At 40.0% G+C, this 17,324-nt stretch overlaps 1 protein-coding gene across 5 annotated transcripts in view; it reads left to right on the top strand.

The window, feature by feature from the left end:
• Positions 1-17,324, top strand: part of pde7a (phosphodiesterase 7A) — a 32,418-nt gene continuing 15,094 nt past the window's right edge. For 2 of the 5 annotated variants that reach the window (XM_007554501.2, XM_016672687.1), the window contains exon 1: positions 6-1,690. In XM_007554501.2, coding sequence (XP_007554563.1) covers positions 1,553-1,690 — 138 coding nt within the window. In that variant the 5' untranslated portion in view covers positions 6-1,552. Of the gene's footprint in view, positions 1,691-17,324 lie in introns of all 5 variants that reach the window. The other 3 variants (XM_016672686.1, XM_007554499.2, XM_007554500.2) reach the window with 3 other exon arrangements.

Genomic DNA, 17,324 nt, shown 5'->3' on the forward strand with positions numbered 1-17,324 from the left:
TTCAGAGACACTAAATTTGAGGTATTCGTTTTCTGTAAGCCATAATTATTAACATTTACATTAACAAATATTAAGGCTTGAAATGTTGCACTCTATGTGGAATGAATGCATACAATATGTGAGGTTTGATTTATTGAAAAGGTAGTGAACTTTTTGATGATATTCTTCCTTCTAAATGCGTCTGTGTGGTTAAATTTGACATTTTTAGTCACCACACACATGCAGCAAAATTGCCATAGCTTAACAGAGATGCAACATTTTGAAACGTTTGCTAAGCTGTATTTCAGCTCCCAAGTAGTATGACTCATGAGAGAAAGGTAATCACAGGCAATAATGTGGACCGCTGCAGGGCAAGCCCCGTTGTGGAGGAATACCCTTGAGAAAGTCCACGCCGTCTGCAAATGACTGCTCATATAATTCTAGGGATCGCCCTGGCTCCGCAGCCACTCACGTGTGTCGTTGCATACAGCCCTGAAAGCATTATCCAATCACCGTCTGTTTTACAAACACTTCCTTCACGCTATTGGCTAACCGTAAACAAGGGCGTTTTTTGGGGTGCTCGCTCCAACAGCACCATCTCTGGCAGGTGTTGTGCGCTTTAAAACCACACAGTAGGGTAATTTTTAGGACGATAGGCAGGTAGTTGTAGAGAATTAAGCTCTCTTTAGGTTCTTTTTTGTTCTTTTTTTTGTTTTACGCGTTTATGTTTGTGCCACTGAAGTCGCTGCGGACCCCAGCGGAGCGGCGGTGAATGAGAGGAACGTCGGGGTTCCCCTCTCTCCTCTCTCTGAGCCAGACACTTTGTGTTTTACAACCAGCGGTGAATTAGACAACAGCTCCTTCAACATGCAGCCTCAGAAAAAAGACGGAAAAGCCCCTACATGTTGAATATATCTCACCACCGGCCGAGTCCTGAATGAGAGAGGAGTCCTTCACGACCGCGGCCGCCGTCAGGATCCCCCCCATTCCCGGAGCTGCCTCTGTTCTCCTTCGCCCGCCGGTGTTGGCACCAGAAAATGATATGTTGATGATATTTTCTGGAAGCGGTCGTGCCTTTTGTTTTCATCTCGGGGTTTGCGATATGCGGATCAGCGGGGACGCCACGGAGCCCGGACGAGCGGACGTTTTTGCTCTGCTTTGAAAAAATGAGGAAGCGATTTCATAAAGACCCAGAAAATGGCAAGAAGGTCTCGTCGTCCGTGGGCCCGGATTTGAGCAAAATGAGAAAGAAAGGGGCGAACGCAACAGCGACGGCATGAATAGTTTCCCACAGAATGACACCGAGGGATGTAAAACGGCGGAGGTAGACGAGACGCAGCATCGATGAAGGCGATCTGGACAAGTTTTGAGTCGCTCATAATGAACAGAAACACTTCACAGCTTCGTGTCAGATCGTTTTCACCATACTGAAAGCTATTTCCTTTCGCCTTTTTTGGAAATTTTTCCAATTCATCAGTCATATCTCTCTCTCTCTCCTTTTTTTTTTAAACATTGCATGTTTTATTTTTTTTTTCTTTTATATTTTTGATCCGGAACCAGCCCTGACTGTTCAATGGAAGTATGTTATCAGTTGCCGGTTTTGCCTCTAGACAGGCCGGTTCCCAAGCATGTCCTCAGCCGGAGGGGGGCCATTAGTTTCAGCTCCAGCTCTTCCCTTTTCGGGGCTCCTGATCCAAGACAGCTGTCACAGGTAAAAAAATAATAATAATAAAAAATAATAATATATATATATATATTATTTTATTTTTTCAATTTTACTTTTACAGTAGGGCATGCACTCGTCTGCAATGAGGAATTTCACAGCAAGTGCATTAATAATTTGCAGGAATTGTGCAGGTGGTTGTTAGAGGTTTCTGCACACACGCCAACTAATTAGTATCTCCATCCTTATGAGGACATTTAGCTGAATCCAGTTTTTTAGTATGGAGATGGGAAGCTTTCAGACACCTTCTATCTGTCAAGCATGGTGGTGGCAGCATCATGCTGAAGGTCTGTTTTACTGCCAGAGAGTTGGTGTTGCAACAGCTGGGTGCTTGAAAAGTGGACACGATTGGGTGTGTCCATCCCAAACACAAAAGTGGGCAGATCAGATATCACAAATATTAAGCTTCTGGAAGGACCCTTACCCAAATCAAATCTCAAATGTTTGGTTGATGCCTAAAAACAGAGTCTGTCGCTGGAATCTAATAAGCTCTTGTTAGTCTGCCTATAGAGGAGAGGCCATCTAAATGTCCAAAAGTATGCCAGAGTCTTGTTAAGAAAGAAAATATTGTTTGTTGAATGTTTATATTAAAGCCTCCACGTAACGGGGCCCCAGATCTATAACAGGTGTCACAGTTAATCTAAATATCTTCAATAACAACTGTACGGTCATGTTTGTGCTCACACAGGCCCCTAACAAACATCTTTCCACAGAATGCATAATCTGCAAAAATCTTGCAGGTGGTTGCTGGGTATTAACATTTTTGAACACACAAATTTGTATTTCTGTTCCTACTAGAACATTAAATTGACATTGACAACAAGTTGTATAGGCTACAACTTGTCACTTCTTACCACTAACCCGTACATTAAATGTGTGTTAAATGTAGTTAAAATGTAAAAGTTTAGGCATTAAAAGCTGTGAAAAACTGAAGATTCCAGATCTCAAACTATAATTTAACAGTTTCAAGCATTTAGCAGTTCATTAAAAAGGAATGGTGTGATGAATAATTAACATTTTTGACTTTTTAGAGCCTTTGTATTGTAGTACTGGTACTAGTCCACACACGCACGCACACACACACACACACACACACAAATGCAAACACATAAAATGAGCTTTCAGTTGCACAGAAGTCCTCACCATGTTCTTATCAGTTGGACCTTTTACAGCAGACAAGAAGCTGTCTCCCAACTTTGTATTTGTGCATGTTGACCTCAGATAAAAGGCCCCTCTTTCAGCGGGCGCTAACACGATGCTGGAGTTTCCTCCTGGGATTTATCAAAAGGAACGTGCCACTCTGTTATTTATGTTATCATACACTGACACATTGACATAGCATAAATTTTTGAGTAAGACGTGAACTTCCTTTTTTTTTTTTTTTTCTTGTAGCGCATTGAAAATATCCCTCTGGTTTGCATGCCTCTATTTATTTCACCTGCTGTGTGGGTAAAGATAAAAAGTGTAGGCAGAAACAACCATCTTCAAGTTGTAAGGTCACATTTCTGCCTTTTATGATGTCTTCCTTGTGTTAGCTTGTACTGAGTCATTTGAAGCGTTTGTCTTTGACGTGACGCCCATTAGTTCTTTGTGCAGAAGAATAATGGGTGCTAGGTATTCCCTGTGTGCTCAGGAAAGATGTTTTAGAGACAAGTCATCAGGTATTTATATGTTTTTACCTTTTTTTTTTAAATACTCCCTGCTGAGGATTTTTTGATTTTTCTTAATTTTGTTGGTTTTCTTGTCGTCTTACATTGCATTGCAAGTTTTGTCTGTCATTTTTGACTTCTAGCTTTTGTGCAAACCTCTACTGTGTACGTGTGACTGTTTTAGATGGATGTCTGTTTAAGCTATATGCAGCAGTTCCTACTGATAACTTTTTTTTATTCATGCTCACAGGGTGTCAAGACCCAATGTATGGTGTTGAGAAATGAAGCTTGTGTTCATGTCTGTAATGACATCTACCGGCTGACGTTGTGAAATGTCATAAAAGTTGGTTTAACAGCACTTTTAGAACAGTTCAGCCATCATATTTTAGTTTCAGTTATGAAGTAAAAACCGTTAGAAGACCATGTCAGTAGGTGACATGCAACTTTATGCAGATGACACCATACTTTCATATTTCAGAAAATGTTGATGTCTATCAAGGATAAAACTCCATTGACAGAGCATCTATACATAATTTGATTTTTACCTGGACGATAACCTTATATGAAAAAGTTTGTAGGGTTTTATTGAAATGGGGTTAAATATAGTTGATCTGTATTTTTCATTATTGATAACTGGTGACAATATTTATGTTCGTGCTGCTGCAACCAGCTGTCCTTCCACACAATCCAAAAGTAGAAGGAATTTTAACCAGTTTAGTTAAGGAACAATTTGGTTGCTAAGTGTAAAAATTGTTGATGAGATATGTGAGTAATTCTGCAAAAACAAGCCACAGTACATCATATTGTCATCTTCCTAAAATAATGGCCTACAAATCATTTTTGTCAAAAGTGATTTATTTCATTTCTTTGCAAAAAAACAAAACAAAACAAATGAGTTGGGCCATTACTTTAGGAGGATGAAAATAAGAGAAAAACTGCATACCTTTCTGACTAATGGTAATAATGTCACACAGGCCTTAAATACTGACTAGAGGACAAATTAACATCATAATATCTGACAAAAATATGGCATAGAAAGAAACCAATACACTAGAGCTAAGTTTAGTAAAGAATGACTAAACGGCCTGTGAACTTAAACTTTGGTCTGTTAGAGAAAACAGTCACTACAGGATACTTTTTAGCTATGCTAAATATGTTATCTGCACAGTGATGGTCTGTTTTGTACGTCTCCACGAGTCTTTCAGCTATAGTCTGCTTGGTTTTCAAAATTTCCTTCCGTGTTTCAAAGGATTATCAGCCAAAGTGTAGCTTTCACAAAATCTAAGCAATTCTGATGGCTTCAAGCTGCAGTCTCTCTTCTGCAGAAAGGTTGGTGGCGTAAAATGTCCGACTTTATTTACCATTTCTTCCTCAAAACCAGTAATTGAGCCATAGTGTGCTTTCCATTTCAAAGAAAGTCTATTCATTTAACATCTACTGAAAACTCTTTAACTCTTTTGCTTTTCCCACAAACCCATCTGATCTGGTCAAGAATTTGTTTCAGGAGATGGCGGTGAAGATGCATTCAGGAATAAGAAATTGAGTCTCCATGAATTGAAAATGGTTTCCATTTTGGATGTCACGTGGAACAACATTGTGATAAATTGAATAGATTTTATTTATTTCCCAGAACCTTCAGATTAGATTCAGTGTAACGCTCCTTTTTAACTTTAAAATCTGATTCCGTTGTGTAGATTTCCACTGTTGTACTTTATAATTTAAACTGTAACTGAGCCAAACGAGACAACCGCACTGGTATGCTTTGTTTGCACAAACCTGTATTGGGTAAACTTCTCTCTTATTTAAGAACTTTTAACACCTTCAGACACATTGCAGGATTTCTGGTTCTTGGGTTTGCTTTTCCTTGGTGTACCCAGATATTTTTTTCTGAACTTGGAGAACTTTATTTAACACCTTGTTCATAGAATAACCTTCACAGACCACTAAAAGCTAAAAGGTTTCATCTCTTTAGGAGAATTTAAACAACATGCAAGTGAAGAGGTCGGTTACCGTTCTTGAGCTGTTTTGGATGCATTTATGTTGATGTCGGACGTTTAGTAGATCTCCAAGGGTTTCTGGTGAAATGGTTTCGGTCAGTGCAGTAAAATTCTCCCTTTGCTCCGTCTCAACACTCTGCCTCCAGCAGCTATAAGACCTTAAATCGCTTTTTTTCACTGTGATTCTTGGAACTTGGATCTCGGACCAAAACCAGGGAGAGTTCCCTGGAAAGGTCGCGACGCCTCTGAGTTGACATTGTGGTTCAATTTCTGTGCTGCTCATCTGCTAACAAACACAAGTTGCAACACTGTCCTTCCAGTTTGAGCTACATTGCTTTTTCCTTTCTAGTCTTTCTGTTGCAGTTCTGGCATTTTACCTATTTTTTTTTTTGCCATAAAAAGTAAAAAAACAAAACAACTAAATTAGAAACATTAAGACCTGCAGCTGAAATGCTTCACCGCTCCTCTTGCAAACATTAACAAAAATGGGTGAACCTGCATGTATGCATGCAGTGGTGTCATTCAGCCGTTGCTACAGAGCAATTACACTTCCACAAATATTATGTTTAGGCCTTATTTATGACCACAAGGGTGCGTTTGTCCTTGGTGGCTGCTGTGTTTTTGTGTGTGGTTCAACAAGCCTGTTGTTTGTGGAAGCAGGGCAGGACTGCCATGGCAGAAAGAGGCAGTTAGGCATGTGCCTGTGCTCTGTGGGCAGTGGTTTGGCTCGCTTCCACATTCACAGATGGCCGGAGTCTCAGTCTCTCTTCTTTCTCCGGCTATCTTGTTCCGCTCACTCACAAGCTCCCCTCTTTCTTCCTCCTCTACCCCTTCCCGCCGCCCCTTCCCTCGCAGATGAAGACATTTCCTCTTGTAAACAGTGGACAAAAGAGTTGGGTTGAAGACACAACTCTGTCTCAGAAGGATATCTCCCTTAGTGGCTGTGGAATGCTTATGATTTGGTCGAAAGTGGGGGAAGACCTTTGCCAATGAATAGATTTTTCTTCTTCTGTTGTCTTTGTATCCATGTGACACATGTTAGCGTCCTGAATTGTTGGAAGATAAAGTGAGTTTTTTGCCGGAATGCATTCAGGAAAGCTGGTTCCCCTGAAATATTCTTTCTTTGAAGAAAAACGACAGGTAAACACGAGCCAGCGACTGATTAAATTGGAAAGTCTAGAAGCGACATGCAGGGAGAAGGATGCAGGAACAGGTCATGTGGTTCTCCTATAAACTATGAAACACTGATTGCTCTGCATTGCTGCACACATTTTTACTGACAGTGACTTGAAAAAGTATTTGGAACCGTAGAACTTTTTTTTTGCAATTTTGTCAAAATGCATCCAAAAAACTTGTGTATTATTTGGATTTTATGCTACTTACCAACTCAAAGTAGCAAGTAATGTGTAAAAATGAAGTATACAGTTTCTTTTTTTTACAAATATAAGCAGTACTTAGGCAACGCTCACACAGCAGGCGACACAAATCCAATTTTTTTTTCTTCCCATTTGCAACCCATATCCGACTTTTTTTTTTTTTACGATGCTGAAGAAAGAAAAATTCAATTTGTGTATTTTTTTTTTTTGTGGAATTTAGTTCCAAGTTATTTGTGATAAATTTGTCTTTGCAGATTTTTTCTCTAAAATAGTTGAAAGAAAATGCAGTTTGTGGAAGCTGCAATAGCTAGCTGCTATTTTATATGCTACTGGCTGCTGTTTGCAAAGCAGCCAATCCAGGAGTGCCATTCATTTTCCTTGGTGCTGATTGGCTGTAAGCCTAAAAGCAGAGATAAGGAAACCATAGATGCCAACTTCTGCGGTAGAGCTAAGACGGTTTCCAGTGGGCGAATTAATATACATTAAGCTGTGTTTGAACTATGAAAATAGACAGTTTATAAGCATTTTAATAGGGAGTCTAAAGTATCTGTATTTTTAGTTTTTCATTAGCAGCTGTGGTCTCTATCTTCCAGGAATACCAGGAGGCCACTGTGAAATTCGCAGCTATATGCCACTTATTGTTAAACTCGTATAACATACGAATAAATTCATGACCGAATGTTAAAAGTTTACGCCATACGAGTACTTTTGCGCGACAGAATTGTAAAATCTAAATCCAGCAACTTGATGAAAAGACATTTTGCTCCCCAGTTTTTTCAATAGCTGCATTCATTCACATCCACATACCAACAATTCTGGTGAAAAAACACTGGTAAACAAATGGCATTGATTTGTTCTGTCACGTTGTTTTGGGTGATAATGGCAGGAAAGCAGCTCGGGGCTGTACACCGTGATCTACTCAGTCTGTTACGTCACCGTCAGACGGGCCGTCAAGATTGTTTTGTCATCCGATTGCAGATAACCCCCTTCAAATTTGAGATGCTTAGGGAGACGATAAGCTTGTGCATGAGGGTAAGAGATGGGTGTGTTTGTTCCACGCAGCGTAGATTCGTCTCTGCACAGATTTGATAAGGGAACACGAGGCAGCGGTTTCTTCTTCTGGGAGTTACTTTGTTGATTCAAACTGCCATCAGATTGACGTCGTTTCAGGATGTGGTAAGAATGCTAGAGGAGCTGCTCAGACTCTGACTGAGCCGGGCGTTTCACAATCTTTCGCAAACTTTTAACCCCCGCTGCACCGAAACATAGGTTTTAAACCAGCTTTGCTGAAATGACCTGGAGGGCTTTTCAGAATGTTTATTTTGTGGTAAATGGACAACATCCTGTTTTCACCGAGACACTTTTCATGATTCACATCACGTTCTTCTCTGTCTGTGAGGAAGGGGGGGGGTGGCTGATGCCACATGACCACGATGTTTTTGTGCTGCAACGATGAGTGCAATCAACCAAGCAAAAGTGGTTTTACACATTGACACACTTTCAGACACACAATAACTACCCAAGCTGACTAATGTGTAATGCACATCTTTAAAGTTTTGGTAGATGTTTTTAAAAACTATTGGTTTGATTTTAACCCTCAATTATTTTTGTTTTACATCCTTTTTGTCATTGGCCCTAAAAATAATTTGCATTTATCGCAATGTATCAAAAGGTGCATGCCACTTTTATATTTATGATTCTTAGTCTAATTCAAATTGATAAAATATAATTTTCTTAAATGGCTGAAATATTAACATGTGACTTAGAAAATGTTTCACAATTCTTGAGTAAAATCAACAACTTTACACAAGCAGCTCCAGTGAGACACGTCATCATAAAATTGCTTGTAGCCACATAATTGATGCACAAAAATATTCGTTAAATTAAGTCGTGAACTGTCAGATAAGGCTTCTGCATGTTGGTGTTCCCGCTAAATCTTGAATATGCCCAATTTGGGTTGTCTTGGCCCTTTTATCGCAGCCTGTGGGGTTTTCCCTGACTGGGAACGATAATACAACCTGCTGAAGACGGGTAGCCAATCAGAAAGCGTGGCGATGTAAGAACAGACGGGAATCCCAAACAGCTGACATATCGCGCAACTGAGAGTACGGTGGATATCGGAGATGATATGTGGAAATGTTTATTATTATGTTTATTAAGTTAAAAATGTTAACTATGAAAAAACATAGTCGCTTCCAAATCATAGTGCAGCAAATAGAGCGGCTGCTCCCGTCGTCTATTATCCACCGCCTTTTCTTTTTGTTTCTTTTATCTCTTAAAATAAGTCCACAAACTGTCACTATTGCTTCTACATCGTCATCCGCGTTTGGTCATTCTAAATTCCCGTATGCTATGTTGGGGGTTTTATGGATTATTCTCTGGAATCGCGATGTTCTTGACTGGAATCGGTTCGTGTTGCTCCTGCCATGAGACACGAACCGATTGAACCTGTTGTACTTTTATCAGCTCTGTGATCACAGAGGTTTGGAGAATCGGCCGACAATCCTTAAATCTTGCCGTCTAAACCAGACAAGCTCTACTCATCTCGTCTCGACCACTGCCCAAACGGTCTCTGACTCTGGTTGCTATGGTAACGTTTACATATCCCTTCAAAATAAGGTACAGATGCGCCACAAAAACGAGCATTTTACTTTCGTGAAAATTTTAGCTCACGATAATGACTAATGGGAGCCCTGAGCTTGTTTCTCTGACGGTCCCATCTGGGAGTGATGGAGACAATAACATCCGAAGTGTTGCTTATATCCACAGCCTGCTGGGTCTCTACGTGGCAAAGCAGTTTGAAGCTTCGTTGCCTCATTAGCAGCCGGTCGCCGCATGTTACGCAGAGCGGCTTGTAATGTTTGACTCACCTACCGGTCCGGGATAAATCCATCCTCCCGTCTCTTCTCTGGGCCTTTTCCCCTTTGCAAAGAAACTTTACAAAGACATCTGATCCGTTTCTTACTCATTTTGCTGCTTGTGGGCTCAGTGTTGGCGCACAAGTAACAGAGAATCCGGTTAAATGATTTTCAAAATAAAAGATCCTCCAGACTCAAATAATACATAAAACGGAAATATTTAATTATTTCTTGCGCGGCCCGGTACCAATTGGTCCTCGGACCGGGGGTTGGGGACCACTGCTTTATACGATAAAGGAGCACACTGCTGACCCGTCCTCCACAAGAAGGGCAAGCCAAAAAGATCTTAACTAAATGGGCTTGCTATTCAGAGCCCAAGTTAATGAAAAGTTTAGTGGAAGAAAAGAAAATTCGGTGGAAAAGTGCACAAACAGCAGCCATTAGAGGGTTGTGGAATGCTACTAGTAAAGGGTATATGTATTGTGAAACTGTTTTTTATTTTTTATTTTTTTTAGGGGGGCATGCAGATGTTTTGGTAAAATCAACAAGAAACTGTATTGCAATGCAGCAAGGTTGTTGTCAAAACAGCAGCTGCATTCAGGTTTGATTTATACATTTATTTATTTTTAAAATAAAATAAAACAGCACAAATGTAAATATTACCCATATTTCTCCGGTACCTGCAAACATACATTTGAAGCATTGGATCCAAAGAAGGAAGACGGACAATGTGAATCATAGGTTTTATTCTTGCAGCTTTCACCTACAATGAGAGCCATGGTTTTGTTTGCCCTGAAGGTTAAGAAAAGAGGGGGCAGTTAGTTGATCCCGAGAGGCAATCAGAGTCGGGGGATGGCATTTAAATGAATGAAATTCCTGCACAGTGTTAGACGGCCGGAGAGAATCTGAAGCATCTCCTCGTTACTCTGCTCGTTTCATACAGCAACGCTAAAAGCCCAGGTACACAAAGGGCAGATGGAGCACTCTGTGTAAAGTATAAAGAGGCCTGAATTATTTTATGGCACTTTCCCTGCCAGTAAAAAAAATTAAATTAAAAAAAATCATAAGTTGCCTTACGAGCGTGCAGCTTTGTCCTGCAGCTGTGCTCATTGTCACTTGGTTTGCTGAGATATCGAGGGTCAGTTCCCCCCTTCATCAATCCAGCAGCCTGCTCTTAAAATTCACAGCAGCTGAAGTGTGTCAGAGTGATCGCGGCGCTCTTAAACCACTCCTCCACCAGGTAGACTCCATGGAGGACTTCTTGTGCGTGTAGCTGCTGAAGCTCACACACACACACACAGACGGAGTCACTCGCCCTCTCTCCAAGTCTGCCTGTGTTTATGGCTTAGCGCTCGGTTGCTGGAATGTGCTGTCCCACACAGCAAAGCTCCGCGCTGGGTCACAACTCGGAAGGAAACGTTTAGTTTATGAAACGGCATTGAGTCTGTTGCTTTTATCTCGGAGGGGGGATTTGCGTGTGTGTGTGTGTGTGTGTGTTTTTCCTTTGTTTGTGATATGTCGGTTTATGAGGTTAGTGCTGGGGCTCATTTGCTTAGCCTCCGCTGGCTGTCTGTAGCCATTCTATCCTCGGTTACACCCCATGTTTAAAGTGTAATAACACAATAAAAGCAGGTTTTACACCTATCTTTGATACAAGGAAGATGTATGGCTCTGATATCATTTGAAAGGCAGTGGACTGAAACAGGAGATCAAACACAAAGCTAAGCTACATGTTTTTTTTGCTTTTTTTTTGTCTTCGTTTTAGCTTAAACCCCTCTAGTGTGTTATTTTTTTCCTCTTTCTGAAATAAAACTTTTAAAATCTCACCAATTGCCTGTAAGGTCAATTTGAGTTCATATACATGAACCTTTTGTTCCCTTTTTTTTCTCCTCTACTATCTCTGGGACCGTAGGAGTCAGAAAATGACAGACACCAAAGCCCCGGGCTGCTTACTCTATCAGGAATTTTTGACACTAGGTCCTGACCTCAGAAACCTGAGCGTTCTGACCTCAGGCTGTTGGACTAAGCCGAGATAAGGAGCGGAGACGCATGTAAACGAGCTTACATTGCAGAGCACAATGAGCAGACTGTTACGCTCGCAGCACACTCCAAACAAAGCGGTGTTTAGTTTGTGTTCAAAGTGCTGCGGGGGGAACACCAGCTAAGTGCAACTCTGGGGGCCAGGCGAATCAAACGCGGCGAACGCCGAGGGCTGCAAGGCAAAATGCACTCAAAAGCAGAAACTGGCATTATTGTTCCTGCTTACGGATATGTATGCGGGACGCATTTCAGCCGCATGTTCGTGCAGGTCCGGCCTGAATTGAGTCTTCTGCTCACATGAGAACATTGTTGATATCGCGAGCTGTTTTGAACTCTGCAGCTGTGGAGATTTGTGGTTTCACTGAAATTCTCAGGGAAAGTGGAGAAAAAGGAAACCAGACCTGTGATCAGATCACATGGTATTTTTTTAAAGTCTACAAAGGTGAACTAGGTCACCTGGAGGCACAGCTTTAGTGCAGATTTCAAACAATCACTTTTAATTTGGCATTTATAAACTGTGTACACGAGTCACTTGATTGCTTATAAATACTTTTCCGATTTAGAAAAGCTTTGCATTTCTTGAGGTCAGAGTCGGCATTTGATGCCATTTTTCAAAACGACATAAAAAAAAAGCGGTCCAGTCAGCTGATTTAACTCTACATAATAAATATACCCGGGAGGTTTGACGTATCAAAAATGCTGAACCTGACGACCGTAAAGGGAAGTATTAAATGCAGATCGGTAACGATTTAGTCTTTTGTTTTCCCGTGTTGTCTGTGTGCGCTGATTTCTTGGTGGTTATTTTATAACAACTGGGCTTCGGTGTTTGAAGTTACACTTTGAAATATCTGGTGTGTAGTTGGTTAAACATCAGTTTTACCTTTTATAGTACATGTTCATTATTTGGGATATAAAAGCAGTGATGTAGCTCTTTGTATTTGTTTAGCTTTCTGCACGTATGCACTGGTATGAATGAGTATTACCTTTAGCTCGCTCTGCGGATTTCTGTCGGATCCATGTTTGGATTCTGGTTGGAGTGCCTGAAAATGTTAATATTACTAAAATTATATGATATTTTTACTAATTTGTCCTGTTTAAATCCCAATTCCCCACCTGGTCTTACCTATTCCAACTTCGGTTGACTAAGTTTTTTTTTTTTTTTCTTTTATAGTGTTCAGTGGTAAAACATTTTCTTTTTTATTATCTTTAGATGTAATGAATTTAGAAAACAGTCATGAAATTGTGTAAGAGAAACACTTGTTTCAAAATGGCTTCCTACATCTTTTGTGCTTTCTTGTGACTTTTTATTTTTAAAAACTGCAATAGCATCCACATATTTTGCCTGCCACATTTGTTTTGTGTTGCTCTCTGCTGGTTTATCTCTTGACTCTTTCTCCGACGATCTCCTTAATCCACCCAAGTGTAATAAAACCAGCGCTAAAAATATCAAATATTTTTACGTTTCCCTTTCTTCAGTGAGTCAAGCCCCGTCTTTGTTTGCTCCTGTGGCTAATTGACTAACAAAGGTTGTGATGAAATAAAAGTTAACAGAAAGCCCCTATCCGTTTTTGTTTTTCAGCCTGTGATCAGCCGGCAGATTAGCTTTGCTATGACACTCTGGTTAGCGTCACTGATCAAACGCCGAGATATAGGGACTGCACCACCCATATTTCCTCCCAAGACAACAAGCCTGAGGACGAAGACTGAGCTTTAATAGAAAGCGGTCATGAAATGAAAACATTCTAGTTGCTTCGTAGTGAAAACATTACATATCTGATGTTGGCAATGGATGGCTTTTCCAGGTACTAGCTCTGTAAAGTGTAAATTTCTTTTGAAAAATCTTTTTTTTTTACTTAAAACCTCTGATCTTTGCTGGGTACGTTCTCTTCGATCATGAGATGTAATAAAAATGTACATATCACGGAAAAGGAAGTTTTACTGAATCTACTACAAACTCTTTGCTTCACAATCATAGTTTAAGGCTGAGGTTGGCTTTCGCTGTTGCTTGTGCCGCACTTTTTCCTTCCACTAACCTTTCCAATAATATGCTTGTGTATGGCGCTCTACAAACATCCAGTTCCTACAGCTAAGACATTTTTGTCTTACCTTTCTTGTAGAGAACGTTAGCAGTCTTGCTTATGATTGCATGACTGATATGCAATGACATAACATTTCTGTTATGTTTTATTATTCTGATGAACTGAATTGTGGGTTTTTATGAACATTAAGCAATAATGATCAAAATCAGTGGAATCAAAAGTTTTGAATAACAACTAAGGAGTTTCATTTTGTGTTTTATTAACAAATTAATGAACTTTCAGGTCATATTTTGACTGAGATACACCTATAGAGCAATGTGGATTTGAAAACTACTAAGTTTAATATGCATGCTACATTTCTGCTTTAATATTTTTATAAAATAAAAATAAACACATGCATTTTATTTATAGCAATGTAACTGTAAAATCAATATGTTGGAGTATTTTTAAAAATTTGTTATTGTTCGTTTTAGACATTTTTGTATTCAATTTTTGTGTGTTTTTTTTTTAAAGGAGGGCATGCCTACTAAAAAAGCTGCAGCCCTATAAATGTGTCACTATTAGTGCTTCATTTAAATTAAAAAATTCATTTTAAAGACATCAACACAAACTTTTGAATGTAAATCATTTAAATTATTCTTGATTCTGATAACTCAGAAGTCTTTGTCCTCCTCGTTAAATGCGTCTGCTGCTCCACTCGGTGTAAACATGTCATGCATTGCACGCGTATGTGACATCTGCATCATTTCAGCTGAAACGTGCACAGCAGTGGGCCCCAAATAGGAGCTGTGAAGAAGTTTCCTTTGTCTTTAGCTGACCAACATGAAACCTTCCGCTCTAATGCGCCGCTCCTACAAATCAGCACTATTTCCTGCTGAACCCAGACAGCGTTATGGGCAGGTGAAAGAAAGGGGTGTCTGCTTTCTGCCACTTTGACAGTAAGACAAAACTTTCCCGTTTGTTCAGGACATAAATCTGTTCGCAACACCGTGACTGCACATACGCATTGTTTAGATTTTTTTGTTCCCGTTCAAATTCTGACGAAAACCTTTGGTTTTTCCACACAGACCGTTCTCGACTCTAAATCCCCGGAGACTGCATCGTGTCGTTCCCACACTTTACGTTTACCGCCGTCTTGCACTCATCCGCACACGAACCCATGCATACATGCACACAGTATATAATGCCAAAACTAAACACTTGCACTGTGTGTAAATACAGAGTCTTGTTGACACTAAAATACAGCTTTGCACACCCTGACTCGAGGTGTTTGCTAGCTGGTAAAATATTAGCTTTGGATTGGCGGCTGTCATGAGCTCATCGGACAGGCGCTGTTAGGTGTGTGTGTGTGTGTGTGTGTGTGTGAAGTGGAGCCACGGTTAAGCCCAAGGATACGAAGTCATGAGCATACGAGCAGGATCATTTGTGTTTGTCTGTGTTTGAGGTTTGACCAGACAGTTGTCTTCAAACTATCATAGTAAACAGACGGAATGAACAAGATGTCACTGTGCTGTCAGGTTTTATCGCTTTTTTTCTTTCTTAAAAGTTACGTTTCTTTTACTTTTTGCAAAAACACAAGTTCAAAGCTAACTTTGTTTTTAAGTTGGCAGACCTTTTCTAAGAGCTGCGAGTACAGCCGGACTTTCGTTGCTCACTCAAACATCCATCAACTCAGCCATCCATTAAACATGTCATTCCTCTTAACTGTATGCAAGGGACGCCCCAGAAAGAAGAGCGAAGTGGCGGCCTGGAGGGGCGCCAGCATATGCAGAGTGCAAAATGAGGTGAGCCAACACCTCAGTGCAGCTCCAAGCAGCTGGTTGTCGACAGAGCAAATATACATTTAGAGCAGTGAAGCCAGCCACGGCTCCCACTCTGATTGTGACTCTCCTGCTGCAGATGCCTCTGGCCTGGAAGGACCAGCTGGCTCTAGATACTGGTTTAGATAAAGAGTAAGGCTGGGAAATGTGGCTAAAAGATCAGGTTTTTTAAATCACAAATTTTAGTTTATCATGAAAAGACATAACGGCGCATTTAGCACAAAACGGGACAGATTTTAAACGGCTTTGCCTTACAGTTTTAGCTCGCTCAAAGGGGAAACGACAAGATATTAAAATTCTGCTTTTTCAAGAGGAGGATGTACCGGGATGGAAATCTTCTGTTTATCATGCAAAAATCCTTCACAGTTGTCGGTTTATCTTCAGTATAAATATTATTATTATTACCACAACTAATACTCTCACTGCCAGCTTAAATGATGTTCAGAACACAGTGTGTGTGGTGAAAACTTTTATTGTGAAGACTTGAGGGAGGGTTTTATCAGTTCGTCTGTCATTGATGCTATAAAACAGACTCTCATTGAACTGCTTCGAGCAGAATGCCTCATTATTTATTATTATTTTTTGTAAACAAGTACAAGCAGCCACTCTGATACAAGGCTGGAAACAACTTAAGCCAAGAAAACTATTCTGAAGACACATTGCCTCTAACCAAAAGTTAAATGACTTTTACTGGCCACCTAGTAGGTTGAAGCTGCGAGATTAAGAGGATAACTTTTGCATGAAGCAATGACGCGCATCATCAAAACATTTCCTGCACATTTATAAAGTTCACAACACAGACGCAGCATTTCTAGTTGAACTGACATCTCTTTATTTTGACAGAAAATCAAACAGATCTGGAGTTTTAGTTGTGAAGTGCGGCAATGAGATTCAGTTTCAATGTTCATTTTAAAAACTGTTGTTTTTTTTAATTATGTTTAAGAAAATACAGCAATTTTAAAAGTTAGCATTTAAAATTAACAGAGAAACTTTGCACCATTATAAGCATTTCTCTTGGTAAGTTGTGAAGAAAAGACAAAAATCTTTTTAAATAATCTAAATGAAACTAGACTGAGAACACAAGGTAGAACACAAGCCTCCATTCCCATGCTTGTAAATGTACCATTTTTATTATGTGTCAGGGTAAAACGCCCCATAGCTCTGTACGTAGCCAGTGTGTGTTTTTTTTCTTTTTTTTTCTTTAAAAGCTAAAGAGAATTTATCACACCAGCAGTTTCTGCATCTCGGCTTTAATAAGCTGCTATTGAGGTTAGTGAGGTAAAGAAAACTGTCACCTAAAACCCGTACAGTCTTAATTGCTTGTTTCTAAAGATAAGACTCGCCACACAGAGCTCTGCAGTTGTCAGTTCACTCATGTCTTTCTCCCACTGACTTTATTTTCATCTGGATTAGTTTGCAGAAGACCAATGCTGCAAACTCTGTTTTGATAAAGTCTGGTTGATAATTTAGCTTGTATTGCATTTCACTTCATGTCCAGTAATTAATCTAAAATGAAATGCTTAGTTTTGAATGCTGTTAAATTTTCGGAATCCATTTTGTTTTTGTGCAAAACACACATTTAACTTTGATGCATTTAACTTTGGTTTCATTTGGTCACCGTGTTCACTCAGTCGTTTTTTTTCCAAGATGGGCTAGAATACTGCACATGTAAACACAGATTAGCCGAGCACTCTGTAAAGTGTTGGGACTGGTTTTTGCAAGCAGCACCAACTCTCAGGCAAAGGTCTGAACAACTCGTGTCCAGGATGTGTGGGATCTGCAGAGATGTTGGCGACCGATTTCCTGACCCCATCTCCATAAGTCCTGGAGGAATATTTCAGCT

Source organism: Poecilia formosa, unplaced genomic scaffold (assembly GCF_000485575.1).
Source record: "Poecilia formosa unplaced genomic scaffold, Poecilia_formosa-5.1.2 Scaffold64, whole genome shotgun sequence".
In the NCBI taxonomy this organism is placed as follows: domain Eukaryota; kingdom Metazoa; phylum Chordata; class Actinopteri; order Cyprinodontiformes; family Poeciliidae; genus Poecilia; species Poecilia formosa.